At 43.6% G+C, this 22,322-nt stretch overlaps 1 protein-coding gene across 8 annotated transcripts in view; it reads left to right on the top strand.

Moving 5' to 3' along the window:
- LOC115159546 (regulator of G-protein signaling 3) overlaps positions 1-22,322 on the top strand; it is a 192,598-nt gene that overhangs the window by 85,808 nt on the left and 84,468 nt on the right. For all 8 annotated transcript variants that reach the window (XM_029709372.1, XM_029709371.1, XM_029709369.1 and 5 more), the window contains one exon: positions 16,750-16,884. In XM_029709372.1, the coding sequence (XP_029565232.1) occupies positions 16,750-16,884 (135 nt within the window). The remainder of the gene's footprint in view (positions 1-16,749; positions 16,885-22,322) is intronic.

Raw genomic sequence — 22,322 nt, 5'->3', positions numbered from 1 at the left:
AGAAGAAAGACTTGCTTGGGCCAAGAAACACGAGCAATGGACATTAGACCAGTGGAAATCTGTCATTTGGTCTGATGAGTCCAAATTTGAGATTTTTGGTTCCAACCGCCATGTCTTTGTGAGACGCAGAGTAGGTGAACGGTTGATTTTTGCATGTGTGTTTCTCATCTTGAAGCATGGAGGAGGAGGTGTGATGGTGTGGGGGTGCTTTGCTGGTGACACTGTCTGTGATTTATTTAGAATTCAAAGCACACTTAACCAGCTTGCCTTCCACAGCATTCTGCAGCGATACGCCATCCCATCTGGTTTGCGCTTAGTGGTACTATCATTTGTTTTTCAACAGGCTGTCTAATGGCTATTTGACCATGTATAGTGATGGAGTGCTGCATCAGATGACCTGGTCTCCACAATCACCTGACCTCAACCCAATTGAGATGGTTTGGGATGAGTTGGACCGCAGAGTGAAGGAAAAGCAGCCAAGAAGTGCTCAGCATATGTGGGAACTCCTTCAAGACTGTTAGTGAAGCTGGTTTAGAGAATGCCAAGATTGTGCAAAGCTGTCATCAAGGCAAAGGGTGACTACTTGAAGAATCTCAAATATAAAATATATTTAGATTTGTTTTACACTTTTTTGGTTACTACATGATTGCATATGTGTTATTTCATAGTTTTGATTCCTTCACTATTATTCTACAATGTAGAAAATAGTAAAAATAAAGAAATACCATTGAATGAGTAGGTGTGTCCAAACTTTTGACTGGTACTGTATATTTACAAAAAATATATATGGGAGATTGGAAGTGATGCAGACAATTACATTGATGGAAGCCACAATCTGTCTGCAATATTAAAGCTGATCTACCCCTCCCCCACCCCAAAAAGAAAGGAAATGTGTATGACAGGACTATCTCAAATTGTGATTGAGGCTTCTAGCCTCCCACACATAAGGCTGCTTTCTGTCCCTAACACTAAAGTAAAACTCAAACTAATAATATAAAAACAAAATAGATATGTTTTTATCAAACTGAAACTGTATAAAAATGAGTAAATCCAGTCTGAAAACTAACTGAAACTAAACTGAATTTCAAAATAAAAATCTAAAAACTAAAATCACAAAACTATAATAACATCGGTGCCTGTCTTCAATGCTGAATTGAATGTCATTGAGAAAACAGAAAGGTGTCCTCATATTTTTTTCCCACCAAAACCCTTTCTGAATTTCAAAGTAAACATCTACTTTTTCAAAGGTTTCTGTAATATGATTTTTGTTGTTGTCGCTGGTAATGTAAGTGATTACAGATACAGTTTATTTGTAATCAGATTATATTTAACTGATTACATGCAATCACTTATTCCCCAACCCTGCTGATAGGCCCCAACACAATCATCAAATTTACCTAGGTGACAAATGAAGACTGAAGTATCACCAACAATGACCAAACACAGTAGTAATGATGACTAATGCGTGTTTACTTATCTAAATACAGTCTTTATCAAGTATCGCCCATTGGATTTAGCCTGCCAATTGTATCTGATTGCATTAACTGATCGTACCATCAATCACTTTGAGACTACACTTTGAGTCAAATGTCTTCTTCAAATGAGTGTATTTCTTGCGCTGTTGGAATGAGTGATGAATGGAGGAGACGTGACAGACGTAGCAGATAGATAGAGAGATGAAGTAGATAAAGTAGGTGTCCTCACAATGTGAAACGCATGACTAAGCTGGTATGACAGTGGGGGAGTCTTTACTTTAGCTTTCAGATGGGATACTGTGCATACAAACAGTCCTTTTTGTGTGATCTATTTGCAGAAAAGAAGGTCAAATTATTCATGGGCCTCTTTTGGGTGTGACGTTTGTGTGCTTGGGGCATAGCTGTGACACTAGTTCCACGTGATGATGTCCTAAACGTCCAACAGACAACAGACAAGGATTTTTACATCTGTGCGAGTGCCTGCCTTTGCATAAGTATGTGGGTGTATGTACGTGTATCTGCCCACTCCAAGACCTTTCCATCATGGTTAACAACTCCACAGTTCCACCTCCGGGAGTGCAAAGAACCTTGGAGTGACCCTGGACAACACCCTGTCATTCTCCGCAAACATCAAAGCAGTGACTCGCTCCTGCAGGTTAATGCTCTACAACATCCATAGAGTACGACCTTTCCTTACACAGAAAGTTGAGCAGGTCCTAATCCAGGCACTTGTCATCTCCCGTCTGGACTACTACAACACTCTGATGGCTGGGCTCCCCGCTTGTGCCATCAAACCCCTGTAATTTAACCAGACTGCCGCAGCCCACCTGGTGTTCAACCTTCCCAAGTTCTCCCATGTCACCCTGCTCCTCCTCACACTACACTGGCTTCCAGTCAAAGCTTGCATCCGCTACAAGACCATGGTGCTTGCCTGCGGAACAGCAAGAGGAACTGCCTCTCCCTACCTTCAGGCTATGCTCAAACACCCCAACTCAAACACTCTGTTCTGCCAACTCTGGTCTCTTGGCCCTCCCACCCCTACGGGGGGTCAGCTCCCACTCAGCCCAGTCAAAGATCTTCTATGTCCTGGCACCCAAATGGTGGAACGAGCTTCCCCCTGACCCTAGAACAGCAGAGTCCCTGCCCATCTTCCAAAAATGTCTGAAACTGTACCTCTTCAAAGAGTACCTCAAATAAGACATCCAAGACTCCCTTTCAGCACACCTGTGTTTTTGCAGACAAACTCCTCCAACGACTCCATGATATGCAGCCTGTCATCCTCAGATAAGGGGGGCTGAGTGGTAACCACCCTGTGGTTGTTGTCAGCGAAACTGTGTTGTTTATGGTGGCAATCAATAACAGGGCTATGTCAGGGCCCTCCTCGCCTGGTTTGATTGCACTGAGAACTGCTTTACTATCTCTTTGTCACTGTACTGGGGCCGGGACTGATAGACTGTGTGGCTTAATCACAAGTTTAATAGGCTGGGAGAGATAGATTGGGCAGCCCTGACAGCGCCCATACATCTACTTGTAATGACATAAAGACTTCACTCAGTGGGATGATTGAGATCTTTGGCTTCGATAGCCTCCTCAGATCTAGCCTCCTAGATCAACTCAATTTGCAGCACTCTTGGGATCCTATGATGGACAAATGGTACCAACTATGTCTTTGTCAAAGAACAGTAGGTGGTGTTCTTTGACAAAGACATTGTTTGTACCATTTGTCCATGTATGCTTTTAATCTGATTAAAGAAATGATGACAGTGCTAAAGTGCTGTTGTGAGTTTGGGTAATGCTGTCCAACTTTTCCTTCACTTAATAAAGCATAATTACAGTGTTTGAGATTGAAACAGCGATGATAGTTTGCTTTAGTTGAGCTCTGTGAGGGAACTGTTCGGAAATGATACATACCATGTGACAATACTCAAGGCCAGTAATATGCTTATCAGTCTCCCTAATGGCGATCTGGAGGCCTGTATAGGCCTGGAGCTAAAGTAATGTCCCTCCCTGTGCCACACATCTCTGTCTGGGCATGCATTAAAGAAGCACTGCTTTAAGCCCCAGACCAAACATCCCCTCTTGGAACCAACACAAAAATAGATGAAAGAGTGTGGGAATTATGATGTAGATGAGAAGGAATCAAATATCTCTCTGTTGTCTGTTTGTTTACAAAAATAAACAACTTTTTGTTTAGTCTTAAATGTTTTTAATATATAATAATAACTTGAGTCATTTGATCATGCGTTAGATTCCAATGTACTGTATGCTTGCCCAGAGCTCTAATGCATAGAGCTCTGATAAGGGCTCCATTTTGAAGGGAAAACTACCCAGACTAGTTTGACCTTGATTCTATAAGAGTGGCTACCTTAGAGATCAACTACTGTAGAAGCTCAAGACCAAGGTCAGCTATTTCTAGCCTCCTCATCAGATATACTCTAAAATTAACCAGTGTGTGTGTGTGTGTGTGTGTGTGTGTGAGTGAGTGAGTGAGTGAGTGAGTGAGTGAGTGAGTGAGATGCTTTGAACACCCGAGGCAGCTTTGAAAACCACTGGTCTTGAATTTAGCTGAGCAACAATAGACATACAGTGTAACTCTATAGAGCTCTGTAGAGCAATTCAACCGAAGTTATCCCACCAATGCATACCCAGCGGAATGCTATTATCATAGTCTATATGCTTTCACTATTTCATTTGACTCATACACGACACACAGCACATGGTAGACATGGATTAACCCAGCTCCTGTAGTGGGTCCTCATGACCCCCTTTTCAGCACCCCCACACTGAGTATGTCTAACACGGTTATGTAGCAGGGCATGGGAACCAGAGCACCACAGTGAGAACTGTCTTTCATTGTCTGAACTTTAACCTCATCTACCCTGTGTCTGGACTCACTGGACATTATGACGTAATCACTTCGAGGAGGAGACTATGAAGCAAGGGAGAAGGAGGGAGAGAGAGGGAGGGGGACAGAGAAGAGAGGGAGCGGGAGGGAAAGTAGAGAGAGAGAGAGAGGGAGGGAGGGAGAGAGTGAGAGAAGGGGAAGAGAGAGAGAGAGAGAGGGAGAGAGAGAGACAGAGAGAGAGGAGGGTGTGTGAGAAGGAGCGATAGAGAGATAAAGAAAGAGAGAAAGTATGTGTTATGGCATATGTTTCTAAATCAGAAGGTTTACACAGTACTGTAGGCCTACTCTCTAATCTGTACTTTCTAATCTGTTCCCGTGTGACCGACAAGTTAGGGCAAGTGACATGGGAGCTAAAAGTGACATGGGGGTTTGTTTACTGGTCGCTCGTTCACTGGTCGCTCGTTCACATGGGGTTAGCTCATTAAATGTTGGCTATTTTAAGCATTAGATTAGCTTTTCTTTAGCCTGTTCACTGGTAGCTCATCTATAACAGTACTGTACGTCACATTGTACAGTGGTGGCTTGTGGAGGGATAGATAAAATTAGCACTAGTGCAGTACTGATAGCCCATTGACGATATCTGTGTTTAGCAGTACAGTACAGTACAGAAAGCTAGCTAAGCACTAGTGGGAGCTGAGATGCAGTAGTAGTGTGGCAGGTTATCATAGCATGTTCAGTCCCACTTGGTGGTTCGTGAGTGATGGGGTGTGACAGTGCTTTGTTCTTCAATGACTATGTGAGCCGCTGCACTACTACACGGGGACTGGACACATAAACAGGCATCGAAGCTCTGAGGAGCGTGACACCCGATGACACTCATCATGGATGGAGATGACGTGAGTGTTTCTTAAAGCTGAACGCCATTGAATAGTGCTTTGACGGAAATGTTTCTGTTGAGCGGCAGGGCTGTTTGATTGGTTGATGAGCAGGTGTTTTTAGTTGATGGGATACAACATACATAGTATCTAGGAAAGGAATAACAAATACACCTTCAATTTATCCCAATTCAATCCCTTACTGCAAAGCCATTACCCATTTTCTCCTGGTGCCTTTGCTTCGCTTAAATCCCAATGAACAGCAGATTAGTAGCACTCAGGAGACATCAGCTTGTCATCAGCATTCATGCAGTGACCTACATTGCCTCTCTGGTTGGCATACTACGCGACCATACCCAGCCTGCCAGGCTGATAGGGATGTCATCATCTCTGCCATTCTCTGTTGTAAAAGGTTCTCCAGAGCATAGCCAGAGTTGTATATCTGGTATTATAAACTTGGTGGTTCGAGCCCTGAATGCTGATTGGCTAACAGCTGTTGTATATCAGATCTTATACAACGGCTGTGTCTAATCTTGATTGCTGATTGGTTAAAACCGCATTCCAGCTGATGTCTATTCCACAAGTTACCACCGGCTAAATCTATGATGTTAAAATGCCTATTTACGCTGTTCCATCTGATTGCGCAATCCACTGTCTCATCAGCCCAGCAAAGCAATTTATAAACTTGATCTCCACTATAAAAGCGTCTAGACATTATCTCACATTTCTTTTAGGCTAACATTTAGTTTTTAACAGCAGAGATTTGTATACACCTTGCTGTCTGTCTCTACGACATTTGCGACATTGTTTAAATATTCAAATTCGATCCCCAGCTGTCCCATAGTAATGAACGTCTTGGGAGTCGGAACAAGACAGACAGGCAGTGTTTCTCAGCCAGTCGAAATCATGAATCAGTTGGCATAATTATTATGGATATATACAAATAAATGTAAATTGAAAAAGGTCAAACGAAACGAAGTGAAATTGGTTGCAGTCTTTCCATATTCAGTTTGAAGTGATTGTGTTGGCTGTGTTATTGCTTAGCTCTTCGGAACAACAGTGTCCTGATGAGAAAGCAGGCACAATCGCACATCGTTAGCTCATAGTTATGGATGTATCTAAATAAATGTCACAAGAAAACAGCTTAAACAAATGCAAACACTTTTGGCAGGGATTACAGCCTTGAGTCTTCTTGGCTATGATGCTGCAAGCTTGGCACACCTGTATTTGGGGAGTTTCTCACATTCTTCTCTGCAGATCCTCTCAAGCTCTGTCAGGTTGGATGGGGAGCGTCGCTGCACAGCTATTTTCAGGTCTCTCCAGAGATGTTCGATCGGGTTCAAGTCCGGGCTCGGCTGGGCCACTCAAGTTCATTCAGAGACCACTTCTGCATTGTCTTGGCTGTGTGCTTAGGGTCGTTGTCCTGTTGGAAGATGAACCTTCGCCCCAGTCTGAGGTCCTGAGCACTCTGGAGAAGGTTTTCATCAAGGATCTCTCTGTACTTTGCTCCCTTCGATCCTGACTAGTCTACCAGTCCCTGACGCTGAAAAACATCCCCACAGCATGATGCTTTACACCACCATGCTTCACTGTAGGGATGGTGCCAGGTTTCCTCCAGACGTGATGCTTGGCATTCAGGCCAAAGTGTTCAATCTTGGTATCATCAGACCAGAGAATCTTGTTTCTCATTGTCTGAGAGTCCTTTCTGTGCCTTTTGGCAAACTCCAAGCGGGCTGTTATGTGCTTTTTACTGAGGAGTGGCTTCCATCTGGCCACTCTACCATAAAGGCCTGATTGGTGGAGTGCTGCAGAGAGGAACTCTGGAGCTCTGTCAGAGTGACCATCGGGTTCTTGGTCAGCTCCTCGACCAATGCCCTTATCTCCCGATTGCTCAGTTTGACCGGGCAGCCAGCTCTAGGAAGAGTCTTGTTGGTTCCAAACTTCTTCCATTTAAGAAGGATGGAGGCCACTGTGATCTTGGGGACCTTCAAAGCTGCAGAAATGTTTTGGTACTATACCCTTCCCAGATCTTCGCCTCGACACAATCCTGTCTCAGAGCTCTACGGACAATTCCTTCGACCTCATGGCTTGGTTTTTGCTCTGTCAATTGTGGGACCTTATATAGACAGGTGTGTGCCTTTCCAAATCATGTCTAATCAATTGAATTTCCCACAAGTTGACTTCAATCAAGTTGTAGAAACATCTTAAGGATGATCAATGGAAACAGGATGCACCTGGGCTCTGAATATTTCTGTAAAAAATGTTAAACCAGTTTTCGCTTTGTCATTATGGGGTATTGTTTGTAGACTGATGAGGAATTGATTTTATTTGATCAATTTTCGAATAAGGCTGTAATGTAACAACATGTGGAAAAAGTAAAGGGGTCTGAATACTTTCCAAATGCACTGTACTGTGTGTGCTGGTGTAGTCCACACTAAGGTGAGCATTGTTGACAGGAGGCCTGAGATCCATCTGCCAGATGGCTCTGGGGGAGGGTTCCAATTAGCGAGCAATTTAATCAATCTGATTACAGGGAAATGCTGCCTGTATTTTTAGCCACTCCAAGGCAGGCCAGAGGCCATTCATTAAGTTGTGTCTCGTTTGCTCTTGTGTTATCACTTGAATGTGGGTATTTAAGAATGAACATTGAGGTAGATTCATAGGAGACTTAAAGAGAGTTGGGCAAATAGCTTGATCTTCCTAATGGGTACACATTGCATACCTACTACCTGTACTGCATTTCAGTTTTGTTTTGCACAAGTATGTGTCTGAAGCATGTGGTTGCAATGCACTGGACAACATACAAAAATCTACAGAGTTCAGCAAACTTGGCTTGGAATTAAGAGTTCAGGTGCCAACACAAACAATAGTTTACCAAAGTTTTCATCAATGGTTTATCAATGGTATTGTTTAGCGATATGCCCAGTAGAAGCTGTAGCAGGGGCTGGAGAATGTGTGCCCTGGTGTGTCTCAGGCCAGGGGTTTTGGGATGGAAGCCCCAGGGGAGAAGCCCCAGGGGAGAAGCTCCAGGGCAGCAACCAGATGCCACTTATGGAGGAGGAGCAGTATGACCTTAACATGGAGGTCCCTACAGACTGGCTACTCTGGAATCTGTATGATTTTGATGAATCTCTTGTCATTCTCCAGGGATTCAAGTCCTCAGTTCAACAAAGCATGGTGTTCTGTCCAAGTTGTTGTCTTTTCACTCAGTCATGGATCGAAGTTTTAAGGTTGTTCTGCATTGCAGCAAGTTGAGATTACATTTTTGACCTACACTTTGTGACAAATGTATTTTGTAAAAACACTACACAAATTACATTTGATTTTAATTTTATTTATAGGGGGGGACGTGTTTCTGGGCTCAATTTATCTAGAAGAGTGATGCCAACATTCTTGGACCCTGGTCTAGCTAGCTACTCATGCAATGGTATTGTCCTTCACACACACTGTCTGCCGTTGTGGCAGTGCCGTAGAAAATGCTCCAGCCTGCCAAGACTGTGGTCAGCCACAAACTGTCAACACTCCACTCATAGTCTTGTGAGGTTTTCGTTGATGCTGACTTGAGTAATGAGTTTGAGGTAACTGCGAGGAAAAATACCACAAATAGTTGGGATGGCGTGTAATAAAAAGTAGGGGAGACTGACAGTGTAATATTATATAATTAGGAGCAATATGAGAAAAACTAGGCTATGAAAAGTATATTAAAAGCAATAAATGAACATGTGCTTAGCAGTATGTCACTCTACGTCTCTCTTTCTCTCTCTCCTCTCATAGACATGTTTCTACCCTCCCTCCATTCTGTGCTGCAGAGGAAGTGTGTCATGTCAGTGAGTGGGTTATGGCCAGAGCCTGGTGGGTCTCCCAGACCCATATACAGTATTTAGAAGGTTGGGCCAACTTTAGAATTAGGAATATTCTTCTAATTCTAGACATTCAGTTACACAGCATTGTTTAAATATTCCCCTTGTTATGTTAATGAGGAGCTAACATGGCTGCCATATCATTTTGTAGGGTCATATGCATTACAATGCAGAAACCTCAATGGCCTAACTCTCTAAATACATAGAATAAGTAAACACACTTCCTCCCAGACAGTGCAGGAATGTGGCCCTACTATAGTTTAGTAGTAGCTATGAATCATAATACTCCAGGTTCACTGCATGGGCGTCACACACTACACACTATACTCCAATGGAGTGGGGTATAGTCTCAGCTGATGCCGTTGTTGTTACATTTTCATTATTGTGCATGTTAATGTGTTACATGCATTTATTCAAATATAATTAAATTGTGCTTCTTTCGAGGCTGCATGCAGCCTTATTTGGGCACATGCGGGCCCTTATCAGCGGAGGATATGTGCATGCATGTTGATGTGGTTGCGTGAATGTACTTATGCCTGTGTGGGTATTTACAGTACTGAACGGTGTGTGCGCTCCGCTGGGTCATTGGGCTGCTCCATGGCAGCTGTGTTTCTGTGCTGTGAGGCTGTGGGGCTGTGGGGAGTTGTCGGTCACAGCGGAGGTATCTATCAGTGAGAGAATGCAGTCACTGTGGCCTGTCTAGCTAAATGTGGCTCCTACCATGGCGATGTCACTTCACACAATCCCACCAGACACAACCAATGACAGGGCTCATTGGAGTCAGTCTGAGAAGAGAGACAGCGAAACTGAGCTGTTTAGTTTATGCAGTACAAAATTACATTGCTCTTATACTGCAGGGCACAACTGGCAATTTAAGTGTGTGATATGGGAAGGTTTATACACTACTACTTTATATGCGGTAGGTCCACTAGTACTCCCCTAATAAGGAAGCAAGGTGGCTAGGGACACAACCCTATACTTCAGGGCCAAAGCAGAAACTACTTGTTCACTTTTACAGGTTGATGAGGGACTAACTACATGCTCACTTTTAAGGGTCTGACCAGGGACCACTTTCTCACTTCTTAAAGTGTGAGTGGGGACACTTACCTAACTGTTAAGGGCCTGTGTGGTGCAGAGTTTGATTGGCACCTGTGGTGCAGGACATGACTGTTTGGCTCCTGACCTCTTCATTTCGTCTCAGTGATGGATACAACAGAATATCACTATTCATTTTTGCTTGCTTTAAAACATTCTGTCCATTTTATCATTATTTTGAGTGAGGAGAAACATCCATTCAGTTGAATAAATGGTCCTGCTGCCAGTATGAATGTCTCTCTCTCTCAATTCTATGTCTGTCTTTGTGATTCTTTTCTCTGACATTTTCCCTTGTTCTTTCTTTCCTTGTTGTTGTATCTTTGTCTCGCTTTCTCTTTTGGTTTTGTCTTCCACTATTTTCTTTCTTTCTCTATGGATGCATTATCCACATCTCTAGCTTGGAGGAGTACAGCTGCACACTGTGTGTGGGGCTGTGGTAGTCTCTTCACATAGACAGTATCTCTGCGTGCAGACTTTCGCAACTTCTTAAATAGTTCTCCCCGTGTCAGCGGAGTCTGGCTTTTTACAGTGAAAAACCATCACAGTTCCAAATACATTAGACTGCAATACTATCTCTGACAATGACAACGTCTTGATAACAAAGACTTTCCCACAGGAGATAAACATTTCCCAATATCAAAGGACAGTGGTAAAGGGCAGTGGACCGCTTAGCGACAGAAGTCAGACCAGGGCAGAGTTAGCTCCAAGAAAATCCTTCAGGACTCCGGTTGATCTCTGAGGACTTCGAGAAAATTGAAAAAGCTCTAAAAGTAACCCATGCTGCCAAAGACATCTCTGCACAAATGTTTTCCTTCCAGGCGGAAGCGAAATCATCAGATAGAAGAAAACGAATAGAGTGAATAGAAGAAATAAACAGCTGAGTGTAGAGAAATGACATGTCTTTTATGTAGTGTTCACTTCAGGGAATGAATGGAACTGAAATGATCTTACCTGAGCCAGTCATCTGTCTGTGAGAGTCTGGTTCTCTGTCAAGCTGGAGATAAAACTTGTTTTGCCTTTTACGGAGTTTCTGAGTAGTCTTCATGTGTGAACCACTGTATGTGGCCGTATGAATGCCATCCGCAACTTGTATTCCCTAAAGGTGATTGATTGGTCATTTTGATTTGGTCAATAACCTTGTATGTGTGTGTGCTGTGTTGTGTTGCATTGTGTGTGTCTTAGTGATAGTGATGGCGGTTGAGGTGGTGGTGGGGCGATTGGTCCATGTCAAATGCTAAAAAGGAACCATTAGGAATGCTTCTAAGTGTTTCGCAGAAAAACACATGAGGGTGACTCAACAGATAACAATGCATTGACCCTATTCAAGGCCACAGGCTTCCCCCCCAGTTATTCTGTTTCTGCAGTGCCCTTTAGTAGACTATGTCTTTGTACAGATCCACTGTAGTTAATAGAAGAGGATACACCATTGTGTAACCTACAAAATTTGTACACATACACACACCGCGTACTGAGCCCTTTACACTCGCAACCTGTATATGGATAGAAAATAGCAGATTTGGTCCCTGGTAAGTACCTACATTGGAACACAGCGGCTGTAAAATAACATGATGTACATGACATCAGAGCTCGGTGTCTCCGCTTTACATATGCCATTCAACGGACAGATGTTCCCTCTATGTGAAGATGAGACTCTCATGAACACGATGGTGTTCTTCGTTTTGCTTTACGACCCCCACAACCGTTTTGGGACTCATCTGAATTCGGTACAGCAGATCTGCCAACTACTTTCTGTAGCATCTGAACAGTTTGAGCTACACACAAATATGACATCCCTGTGGAAATGTAAATGTTGGTTGTTTTGCTCTAGGATGCCCACAGGCTCACAAGACTAGTCTGAAGGTCCCCGGTACCAGTTGAAAAAATGTGTGGAAGTGCAGTGTATATGGAGACAGTTTAGAGGCAAAAATAAGGGGTTAAATGCATTTTTTAAAATCCAGATCTTTGTTATATAGGACAGACTATATGTTGTTTCATGTAGTGAATTTGTTATTCAATGTGTTTGTAGGGGCTAATAGCAGTAACGGCCCAAATATTTTTCATCAAACAATTTGTTAAAAAAAAAAGGTTTATACATCAAGTGGTCTTAAACTCAAAAGCAAATAGCAAAATCAATCATTGGTATCACAGTAAAATGTTTGGACACGCCTACTCATTCAAGGGTTTTTCTTTATTTGTACTATTTTCTACATTGAAGAATAATAGTGAAGACATCAAAACTATGAAATAACACACATGGAATCATGTAGTAACCAAAAAAGTGTTAAACAAATGAAAATATATGTTATATTTGAGATTCTTCAAAGTAGCCACCCTTTGCCTTGATGACAGCTTTGCATACTCTTGGCATTCTCTCAACCAGCTTCATGAGGTAGTCACCTGGAATACATTTCAATGTGTGACAAGTTAATTTGTGGATTTATTTTCATTCTTAATGCGTTTGAGCCAATCAGTTGTGTTGCGACAAGGTAGGGGTGGTATACAGAAGATAACCCTATTTGGTAAAAGACCAAGTCCATATTATGGCAAGAACAGCTCAAAAGGCAAAGAGAAATGACAGACCATCATTACTTTTTGACATGAAGGTCAGTCAATACGTAACATTTCAGGAGCTTTGAAAGTATCTATAAGTGCAGTCGCAAAAACCATCAAGCGTTATGATGAAATTGGCTCTCATGAGGACCGCCACAGGAAAGGAAGGCCCAGAGTTACCTCTGCTGCAGAGGATAAGTTCATTAGAGTTAACTGCACCTCGGATTGCAGCCCAAATGAATGCTTCGCATAGTTCAAGTAACAGACACATCTCAACATTAACTGTTCAGAGGAGACTGTGTGAATCAGGCCTTCATGGTCAAATTGCTGTAAAGAAACCAATACTAAATTACACCAATAATAAGAAGAGACTTGCATGAGCCAAGAAACACGTTAGAAAATCTGTCCTTTGGTCTGATGAGTACAAATTTGAGATTTTTGGTCCCAAAAGCTGTGTCATTGTGAAATGCAGAGTAGGTAAACGGATGATCTCTGCATGTGTGGTTGCTACCGTGAAGCATGGAGGAGGAGGTGTGATGGTGTGGGGGTGCTTTGCTGGTGACACAGTCTGTGATTGATTTAGAATTCTGCAGAGATATGCCATCCCATCTAGTTTGTGTTAGTGGGACCATCATTTGACCAAGAAGGAGAGGGATGGTGCTGCATCAGATGACCTGGCCTCCACAATCACCCAACCTAAACCCATTTAAGAGGGTTTGGGATGAGTTGGACCACAGAGTAAAAGAAAAGCAGCCAACAAGTGCTATGCATATGTGGGAACTCCTTCAAAACTGCTGGAAAAGCATTCCAAGTGAAGATGGTTGAGAGAATGCCAAGAGTATGCAAAGCTGTCATCAAGGCAAAGGTTGGAATCTAATCTAAAATATATTTGTTTAACACTTTTGTGGTTACTACATGATTCCATATGTGTTATTTTATCATTTTGATGTATTCACTATTATGTAGAAAATAGTACAAATAAAGAAAAACCCTTGAATGAGTAGGTGTGTCCAAGGTTTTGACTGGTACTGTATATTTTTGATTCTTCAAGTGGTCTTAAAATTCTAAATCAAAGAGCAAAATTATTCTTAGTATTACCTAAAGTATTACTTAAAACAATTCCATATAGCTCAGTAGAACCACACAGCTTAGACAGGGCTTAAAGGAGCTGCACCGTCAATCCGACGTCTGCATTGGCCGTGCAGCATTTAAGATGATATAGCCTCTGCAGAAGTCAGGGCATTCATACTTCTTAAGCGGGTGGGTGTTAAGGAGTGCGGTTTCAAAGGACGCATGACTCAACCTTCGCCTCTCCTGAGCCTGTTGGGGAGTTGCAGTGAAGAGATAAGATCGTTATCGGGTATGACAAAATTGGGGAGAAAAATGGGTGGGGGGGGAATAAACATTGATTTATGTTCTTTCTTTGAGCGATACCCAACTTGAAGTCATAATCACATGATCTAATTCCCCTAATGCTTGCCGTTTGGGTGTGGAGAGATGTTGTCAGGTTGATGTAATATACAGCCAATGTCAAATCAAATCAATCAAATCACATTTTATTGGTCACATACACATGGTTACCAGATGTTAATGCGAGTGTAGCGAAATGCTTGTGCTTCTAGTTCCGACCATGCAATAATATCTAACAAGTAAACTAACAATTTCACAACAACTACCTTATACACACAAGTGTAAAGGAATGAATAAGAATATGTACATATAAATATATGGATGAGCGATGGCCGAACGGCATAGGCAGGATGCAGTAGATGGTATAGAGTACCTTATATACATATGAGATGAGTAATGTAATAAACATTATATAAAGTGGCATTGTTTAAAGTGACTAGTGATACATTTATTACATCCAATTTTGAATTATTAAAATGGCTAGAGATTTGAGTCAGTATGTTGGCAGCAGCCACTCAATGTTAGTGATGGCTGTTTAACAGTATGATGGCCTTGAGATAGAAGCTGTTTTTCAGTCTCTCTGTCCCAGCTTTGATGCACCTGTACTGACCTCGCCTTCTGGATGGAAGCGGGGTGAACAGGCAGTGGCTCGGGTGGTTGTTGTCCTTGAAGATCTTTTTGGCCTTCCTGTGACATCGGGTGGTTTAGGTGTCTTGGAGGGCAGGGAGTTTGCTCCCGGTGATGTGTTGTGCAGACCTCACCACCCTCTAGAGTGCCTTGCGGTTGTGGGCGGAGCAGTTGCCGTACCAGGCGGTGATACAGCCCGACAGGATGCTCTCGATTGTGCATCTGTAAAAGTTTGAGTGTTTTTGGTGACAAGCCAAATTTCTTCAGCCTCCTGAGGTTGAAGAGGTGCTGTTGCACCTTCTTCACCACGCTGTCTGTGTGGGTGGACCATTTCAGTTTGTCCGTGATGTGTACGCCAAGGAACTTAAAACTTTTCACCTTCTCCACTACTGTCCCGTCGATGTGGATAGGGGGCTGCTCCCTCTGCTGTTTCCTGAAGTCCACGATCATCTCCTTTGTTTTGTTGACGTTGAGTGTGAGGTTGTTTTCCTGACACCACACTCCGAGGGCCCTCACCTCCTCCCTGTAGGCTGTCTCGTCGTTGTTGGTAATCAAGCCTACCACTGTAGTGTCGTCTGCAAACATGATGATTGAGTTGAGTCATGGGTGAACAGGGAGTACAGGAGAGGGCTGAGAACGCACCATTGTGGGGCCCCAGTGTTGAGGATCAGCGGGGTGGAGATGTTCTTTCCTGCCCTCACCACCTGGGGGCGGCCCGTCAGGAAGTCCAGGACCCAGTTGTGCAGGGCGGGGTCGAGACCCAGGGTCTCAAGCTTAATGACGAGTTTGAAGGGCACTATGGTGTTAAATGCTGAGCTGTAGTCAACGAACAGCATTCTTACATAGGTATTCCTCTTGTCCAGATGGGTTAGGGCAGTGTGATTGCGATTGCGTCGTCTGTGGACCTATTGGGGTGGTAAGCAAACTGGAGTGGGTCTAGGGTGTCAGGTAGGGTGGAGGTGATATGGTCCTTGACTAGTCTCTCAAAGCACTTCATGATGACGGAAGTGAGTGCTACGGGGCGATAGTCGTTTAGCTCAGTTACCTTAGCTTTCTTGGGAACAGGAACAATGGTTGCCCTCTTGAAGCATGTGTCGATTCAAATCAATGCTCCCAGTGCTACATATCATTCCCTAGATATACAAAGTATTCAATTTGCCCCCAATTTACAGAGAGAATAAACACAGAAGGTAAAGCAAAAATGTAATGAAAAAACATTTAAAAAATGAAAAAATATAGTATACATGTTATGAGAAGGAAAATACTTAAGAGAAAGTGTACATACACAAGCTTACTAGGCCTATATATGGCTCCAAGTCACAATGGTCATGTATCACACCAAGAGGTTGTTCATCTAGCGCTATTACTGTTTGCTACTACTCAGCAGCTGTATAGTATGACACTTCTGGCTTACTAAGCTCTTTTGTTGGTACTTATTCTCTTTCAAAGCATTCTCTGCTCTCTCAAGATGCTCTGTGCTGACCTGGACTGTACCAGTGGGTCAGCGTAATTCTCTGTGACTGAGTGGATGTGACACACACACACACACACACACACACACACACACACACACACACACACACACACACACACACACACACACACACACACACACACACACACACACACACACACACACACACATACACACACTACTTGCTTGAATTTCTCTATGGGTGAGAATTAAACCATTAAGCATCATACCTCTCCAACACTATCTTACTGTTCCTCTCTTTCATTTGACATCATTCATTTGCTTTCATTTTCTCTTTCATTTGCTCTCTCCCTCTCTTCTCCCCCTCCTAAAACAGAGGTCCTTACACCATGAAGACACTTTTACAAACACACCTTTTTGTCAACCAAACTGTCAAACTTGCAACAAAGAGAAGAATACAGTATTGGGTGAAAGGAGAACAACCACCCCGCTCATCCTTTGTCCCTCCCCCCTCTCTCTCCCAATCTCTCTTTCTCCTTCTCTCTCCCCATCTCTCTCTCTCTCTCTGGCCGTGTAGAAGTGTGACTGCCTGCTCAGTCTGGAAGCCTACTCTGCTGACCAGAAGCGGCGTGTGTGTCAGTGTCTGAAGGACACGATTGACAAGCAGATCCAGCTCCAGAGGACTTCCCCCTTCTACCCTCCTAACGTCCAGGTAGGAAACACACACACCCTCATCCTGCCACTCATTGGCTCATCTGCACTCACGCTCATCCCTGCTGTCATTCACTGACAGGACCTTTGCTGAAGCACATGTCTTGCACTGTACTCATGGTGAGAGTGCATTCATGAACAGTGTGCTACTGTGCTTCTCCAATGAAGTCCGCTGGTTTCTCCTTGTTTTATCAGCTGCTCTGTAGATGACTGTAGAGTGCTCCCACGTAGCTAGCCAAGATCTTTTGGTTTGCTTGGTTCTTGTGTTGGAAGTGCAGTGGGCATTCTTTAATTGGACACTACTCCAAGTACTTTTCTAGAACCTGTTCTTACCTGTTTATCAGAGAAGAGCTGGGTTAGAATTAAACGGAACAAAAGAAAAGGAAAGGAAACCTGTACCTTGAACACCCCCTCAAAATAATCCATCCTTCAGTCTTAGAAAAAATGGTTCCAAAAGGGTTCTTCGGCTGTCCCCATAAGACAACGCTTTTCGGTTCCAGGTAGAACCCTTTTGGGTTTCATGTAAAAACCTCTGTGGAAAGGGTTCTACCTGGAACCAAAAAGGTTTCTGCAATGGGTTCTCCTATGGGGTCAGCCGAAGAACCCTTTTAGGTTCTAGATAGCACTTTTTTTCTAAGAGTGCACTACGGTACCTTTATGATCCATTGTTTCATAATCTCTATCCTTATTTCCCCTGAGTGGAAGGTTTGGACAGACAGACACTATGTCCTAAACTATCTAGCTGTGGTCCTATTGCTCTCTAGCTTCATTATGTGTATGGCCTCCACACCTGCCATCCATTAGGCCTTTATTCTCCTAGCAACATGAAAGAGAGGGATGAGCTTGCGCTCTTTTATCCCTCTCTCTCTCTCACACAACCAGGGAATATGCTTTTCTCTGCATGTCCCTGGTTTTGTTTCTATCCTGTCGCCTCGCCCTGCATCCTCTCGCTGTATGTGTGTGTGTGTGTGTGTGTGTGTGTGTGTGTGCATGCTTCTGTGTGTGTGCGTGTGTGGGTGCCTGTGTGTGTGTGTGTGTGTGTGTGTGTGTGTGTGTGTGTGTGTGTGTGTGTGTGTGTGTGTGTGTGTGTGTGTGTGTGTGTGTGTGTGTATGTATGTGCTTGTTTCCGGCGGCAGCAGCTGTTTTTCTGGGCTGACCCATTTACCAACTAGAGAGGAGTGAGACAAAAGAAAGGAGTGCATTTTTGTGAAATAAAGGAGGAGTGATAGAAAAGTCCAACAGGATAGCTATGTGCTGATTCTCTGACCAGAGGAGAAATATGTTGTGAGAGTGATGGCATTGAAACAGTCAGTCACATCTATGTGATGCTGTATAGAAGTAGTTCCAGAGAAGGGGGTTAACACCATTTGAGTGTTTAGGACAGTACTGTTTATCATCACCCTCACTGCGTCCCAAATGGCACCCTATTCCCTAAATAGTGCGCTACTTTTGACAAGAGACCTATGGGCCTGGGGCAAAAGTAGTTCACTAAATAGGGTATAGGGTGCCATGTGGGATGCATCACCAGTCTTTTGACCTAAAGGAGAGGGAGTGATACAGAGTAATGATGGCTGTGTGACATATTGTGGCGTAGTCATGGCGAAAGCAGTGACAGTCTGAGTCCACCTCTGTGAAGAGATACAGACTTGGTCCCCGTAAGGCATAGCAAAGAGGATTCTGTTGGGACTCACCTGATAGGGGAGATCAGTTCACTGCAGTCACATTTTTGGCTGTGTGTATGTGTGTTTTGTGTGTGTGTGTGTGTTTGTTTTAAAGTAAAGATAATTATATATGCAGCATTTACATAAATACAATGGGTGAATTTGCGTATATTAATAAATTAACATACATGGGTAGAACAGGGCTGCAACCACAAAAACCGTGCTCTGTCTACACTACCTGTACTGTGTACCCTACCTTAACTGTCTACCCTACCTGTACTCACCTGCTCTGTCTACCCTACCTGCACTAACCTGCACTGTGTACACTACCTGCACTCACCTGCACTGTCTACCCTACCTGCACTCACCTGCACTGTCTACCCTACCTGCACTCACCTGCACTGTCTACCCTACCTGTACTCACCTGCTCTGTCTACACTACCTGTACTCACCTGCACTGTCTACACTACCTGTACTCACCTGCACTGTCTACACTACCTGTACTCACCTGCACTGTCTACACTACCTGTACTCACCTGCTCTGTCTACACTACCTGTACTCACCTGCACTGTGTACACTACCTGTACTCACCTGCTCTGTCTACCCTACCTGTACTCACCTGCTCTGTCTACACTACCTGTACTCACCTGCTCTGTCTACCCTGCGTGTACTCACCTGCACTGTCAACCCTACCTGTACTCAGCTGCACTGTCTACCCTACCTGTACTCGCCTGCTCTGTCCACCATACCTGTACTCACCTGCTCTGTCTACACTACCTGTACTCACCTGCACTGTCTACACTACCTGTACTCACCTGCACTGTCTACCCTACCTGTACTCACCTGCTCTGTCTACCCTACCTGTACTCACCTGCACTGTCTACCCTACCTGTACTCACCTGCTCTGTCTACACTACCTGTACTAACCTGCACTGTGTACACTACCTGTACTCACCTGCACTGTCTACCCTACCTGTACTTACCTGCACTGTCTACCCTACCTGTACTCACCTGCTCTGTCTACCCTACCTGTACTCACCTGCTCTGTCTACACTACCTGTACTCACCTGCTCTGTCTACACTACCTGAACTCACCTGCTCTGTCTACCCTGCATGTACTCACCTGCACTGTCTACACTACCTGTACTCACCTGCACTGTCTACACTACCTGTACTCACCTGCACTGTCTACACTACCTGTAATCACCTGCACTGTCTACACTACCTGTACTCACCTGCATTGTCTACACTACCTGTACTCACCTGCACTGTCTACTCTACCTGTACTCACCTGCTCTGTTTACCCTACCTGTACTCACCTGCTCTGTCTACACTACCTGTACTCACCTGCTCTGTCTACCCTACCTGTACTCACCTGCTCTGTCTACCCTGCATGTTCTCACCTGCACTGTCTACCCTACCTGTACTCACCTGCACTGTCTACCCTACCTGTACTCGCCTGCTCTGTCTACCATACCTGTACTCACCTGCTCTGTCTACCCTACCTGTACTCACCTGCACTGTCTACCATACCTGTACTCACCTGCTCTGTCTACCCTACCTGTACTCACCTGCACTGTCTACCCTACCTGTACTCACCTGCTCTGTCTAGACTGACTCATTAATTACTGTTGTTGTCATGTTCTGTTGCATAATTCAACAACTGTGTCAATAGCAGGATACCCCCGGATACAAAATCAACAGGTTTATCTACAGTAGATTCCTCCTATCTATACATACTTTACATTGTTTGCGAGATCAGATATAATATCACTATAATCCGAGTGTTCATTTTCAGAAGTTGATTTCATTTCAGCGCATCTAATTTGTAAACATTTCAACTGTATTAAATTATTACTATTTTTAATTCCAGAAAAAATTTACGCTCATCAAAATAAATCTCTTTCTTGTGATGTAAGTGTCGAGACAGTGTGTTAAATCTTTGACGAAGCGTTAGCGTTCTTATACATGCAACGGAAAGCCAATGTAATCCGTTAACAGAAAAAAACAGCAGGCACAAGCAAGAGTATGAAAGAGTCGCAGGAGTAAAATGAAAGCAATCAATCCAGCGATATTTAATGACAAGTGGACACCTCAAACACAGGAAATAGATGGCTGGAAAAGACAGATCCTCAGGTGGGTGGGGCACCCCTGAAACACAGGAAATAGATGGCTGAAAAAGACAGATCCTCAGGTGGGCGGGGCACCCCTCAAACACAGGAAATAGATGCCTGAAAAAGACAGATCTTCAGGTGGGCGGGGCATGTGCATTGCTTGTGACAGCACACAGCCCAATTAGACAGTCCATAGCGTGGCTAGACAGTCAATAAGAGTATGGGTGGGAAACAATCCATACAGGAAGCAATGACATTGTCTTCTCATTAAATAAATACTGTACGATTGGAAAACCTATTGATTTCCATCAACAAATACACTGCTGTGTCCTTCCTTTACTTGATGGATTGTTGATGGCTCATTCCTGTTTCTTGTGTTATATCTGTACAATATGTGTGTGTGTGTGTCTTGTGTGCCCCAGGAGTTATATAACTCCTAACCTTTGACCTGTAGCCTTATCATCAATGGTGTTTGCAGTGTTCCCTGACAGGGAGAGAGAGAGCTTCTGAGAGTGAGGCTGTGCTGTGTGTTCCCTAATGTTCTTCTATGGTTTCCACCATTGAATGCCCAGATCCCCTTCTAATTGTCGGGATGAGTCACAGATGGATGAATGTGTTGGAACAAAAGAGTGACACACACACACACAATTATCCTTTATCTGTACACACACATACACACAGTCCTGGCCCTTGCCCTGATTACTATTTTAACCCATTTGTTTTTAACCACATGCCACTATGGAAATCCTATGCCATTAGTAACTCAAACATGTAATCCATATAGTATGTTTTATTCTCGGTCACAATTGACGATGGGAACATACATTTCTCTGCCTGTAATAAAATGAACAGAAATGTACCCCTATTCCTCAATATCTACAGGTATATACCTCAGCCCACTTATTCACACACCTAAACCCAATGACCCACACATCCTATGTCCTAATCCTAACACCCACATGCCAATTCCCTAGTATTGATACAATCAAGTACTGATACACCCATATCCTAGCCTTAAACCCCCTACTTGTTACTCATAGACCCCAGTTCCTTCACCAATACACCTCATCCCTGTTACTTGCCTATCTTAGCCCTGTTATCCACTTCCTTAGGCCTGTATTCCCCAAGTCACCAACAGTAACCTACATGTATATCCAGCTATTCGCTGCATACCCAAACCCTTCTTTTTGCATATTTTAGGGCTGTGACATCTGACCTGTATACCCTCATCATTTCATAGATAAACCCAAAGTACATTGGTATAACACATGTTCCCCAGCCCCATTTAGCTTTTTTCCTACCACAAACTTGCTGCCAAAAATGATTTGAATGGTCAATAGACGTCCTTCAAGACCCATTAGCTGTATGAGACTTGTACACCCCATTATTCATATAAACCAGATAAATCCATGGGCATACTCATATAAAACAGGTAAACCCCAGTGCCCAAGCCTCAACATTCATACAAACCAGGTCTACATTTGTACCCAATATGTACCCAGCCCCAATATTCTTACAGACCAGGTGGACACCTGCACGTCTAACTCAATATTGATTAAAACAAAAATACAGGTCTACTGCTACATGTCAGCCCCAATTGTCATAAAAAGAGGTGTACTTCTGCATTTCAGCCCCAATATTCATACAAACCAGGTCTACACCT

This window comes from Salmo trutta, chromosome 23 (genome assembly GCF_901001165.1).
Source record: "Salmo trutta chromosome 23, fSalTru1.1, whole genome shotgun sequence".
Lineage (NCBI taxonomy): Eukaryota > Metazoa > Chordata > Actinopteri > Salmoniformes > Salmonidae > Salmo > Salmo trutta.
This window is presented reverse-complemented; position numbering and strand designations above follow the sequence as displayed.